Genomic DNA, 2,316 nt, shown 5'->3' with positions numbered 1-2,316 from the left:
ATGGATGGATGGATGATGGATGGATGGATGGATGGATGGATGATGGATGGATGGATGAATGGATGGATGGATGGACTGAATGAACAGATGATGTATGGGTAGATGTTTTTAAAGTCGTGTAATGTTTTACTTATAACTCAATAAGTACTCAGTACTGGTACTCAATATTGATGAATACCCTTATTGAAGTACTTGTGCTCATACTTAATTTGAGAAAAAAATGGTGTCAGGACACCCCATAATATAATATAATATAATATAATATAATATAATATAATATAATATAATATAATATAATATAATACTGAATTATATTAATTAATTTGCATATTTTTTATTTATTCTTACTAATATTTCCTTCATTGAAGACTGTCCCACTCAGAGCCTGCTAAGAAACATTTTGAACAAAGTTTGAAAGTTTTTAATTAGTACTACAAACCCCCACTTGATGCTGTAGGTAGTTTAAATACATCTTTAAAATAACAAAACCAAGAATGATTTRTTTTTCCACTCCAAAATCACACAGGTGATTTAAACCGGTGTTAAATTTGCAGATTTGATGACACAGCATTTTAAAAAAAATACTAATTCCATCACCTGAGATTAAACCAACCAATGAGGTCATCTCTGCCTCTGCTGCAGTTTTATGAAAGTGAGAAATCAGATCCTCACCGTCTACTCCAATTCTGCCATCACTGTTGTCATCAGCTGATGAGATGAATTTCTTAGTTTCTGCATCGCTCAGGGTTCGCGCACCGGGGACGAACCGCTGCAGGAAGAACCTGGAAACACACACACGCACGCACGCACGCACAGACMCACACAAACACCAATCCCTAAAGTCAACCCTGAGCTCTCATCACACAATGTGAATTACATAACAGAAATACAACAATACCACTTCACTCCTTACGGATTACAAGATTACCTAATCCGGGAATACAATACTAGTGTGTGATTTTTACAGTAACAGGATTAATTTTGTCAGTAAGTTGTTGACATGTCGGAATGAAGCCCTGAGAAGTGCTGGTTATGAGAGTGGTAAAAACTTAAAGTAACGACTCAGCGTTTTAAAATCGCCGCCTTGCAGRAAACTCCACATCCCAGCTATCGTTTTACACACTTGAGCTCAGATTCCTCGATGTAGCCGCTGTTGTCCTCGTCGAGGATCTGGAAGACATCTTTAACCTCCTGAGGCGTCTTTGAGGACAGGCCACACATCTGGAAGAACTTCTTGTGGCAGAACGAATCTGGAGCTTGTAACACACACACAAACACAGACACACACAGACACACACATACATACATACAAATGTAAACGTGGAAAAGCAGGAGCCTGAATAGACACTGAGACTGACCCTGAAGGTCACCAGGTTGGTGGCTGATGTGCAGATTAAGGCAGCATTTATCTTTTTAAAGCCAGCAGTGCGTGCCTTCACTAAAACAAATGCATTGATTAAAAACCTTTTTCCAACTCCAAATTTTTTAACCGAACGTGGCTTTTTATGAACGATGGTTTAAAAAACTAATACAGCTGTGGAGAGGATTATACGCCGGAGTGATTGACGGTGTTTTGAAGACAGACCGAGGCAACAAAACGTGAGTCGTTCAGGATTAACGTGGATGTGAATTTTCAGAATTGAAGCTCGCATTTAGTGAGTGGAAACCTTTTTGTTTTCTGCAAATACTTTCAACGGTGGGTTTACCTTCACAGTCCTTGACAGCTTTTTCAATGGCCTCAGCTGACAGAATGGAGGTGAGCGACATGTCAGACCTGTAAGGCACAAGAAAAGCCTCTTTAAATTATTCACACACACAAACTTTCTCTTTCTGACACACACGATCTCTTCGCTACGTCAGACTTTCGCTGTTTGCTCTCCATCTCATTTTCCCTTGTCCTCATGGCTGCAGATGCATGATCCAATAAAAACCCAATCTCCTGCTACACTTTAAATACTGACAGCTACAAAACTGCATTTACACTCTTTTAACATTTCATTTTGTTTATTCTGCTTTCTTTTAATCACTGAGCGTATTTCTCTCCCCTCAGCTATTAGATGAACTTTGCAGAATAAAYGGCTCCTATGGGCTGTGGAGAAATTATTTGGGGACTAATAAGAGGGGCCGTAATGTAWGAGTTTATAATGAGGAAAATAAAATTCGAGTCATTTGATGAAGTTAAAAAGTATAAAAATGAAACCACCCAGGTCCAACAACGTGGGGTTTTGTTTTTAAATGAGCAAATCTTCTTACAACAGCTCCTCTGAAATGTTTTACCAGTTAAATAAAGTTTAAATCAGAAATACATTTTAAAAT

The 2,316-nt window shown here is 38.3% G+C and overlaps 1 protein-coding gene across 1 annotated transcript in view; it reads right to left on the bottom strand.

The window, feature by feature from the left end:
- The window catches only part of pvalb9 (parvalbumin 9), a gene marked incomplete at its 5' end in the record, with an annotated part of 3,986 nt that extends 2,212 nt beyond the window's left edge, over positions 1–1,774 (bottom strand). The window contains 3 exon segments of the mRNA XM_014027753.1: positions 673–782; positions 1,124–1,256; positions 1,707–1,774. Of these exon segments, the coding sequence (XP_013883207.1) occupies positions 673–782; positions 1,124–1,256; positions 1,707–1,767 (304 nt within the window).
- Positions 1,775–2,316: the final 542 nt, after the last annotated feature.

The sequence above is a fragment of the Austrofundulus limnaeus genome, unplaced genomic scaffold, assembly GCF_001266775.1.
Source record: "Austrofundulus limnaeus strain Quisiro unplaced genomic scaffold, Austrofundulus_limnaeus-1.0 Scaffold680, whole genome shotgun sequence".
Lineage (NCBI taxonomy): Eukaryota > Metazoa > Chordata > Actinopteri > Cyprinodontiformes > Rivulidae > Austrofundulus > Austrofundulus limnaeus.
Note: the sequence above shows the minus strand (reverse complement) of the source record. Positions and strands in the feature narration are given on the sequence as shown.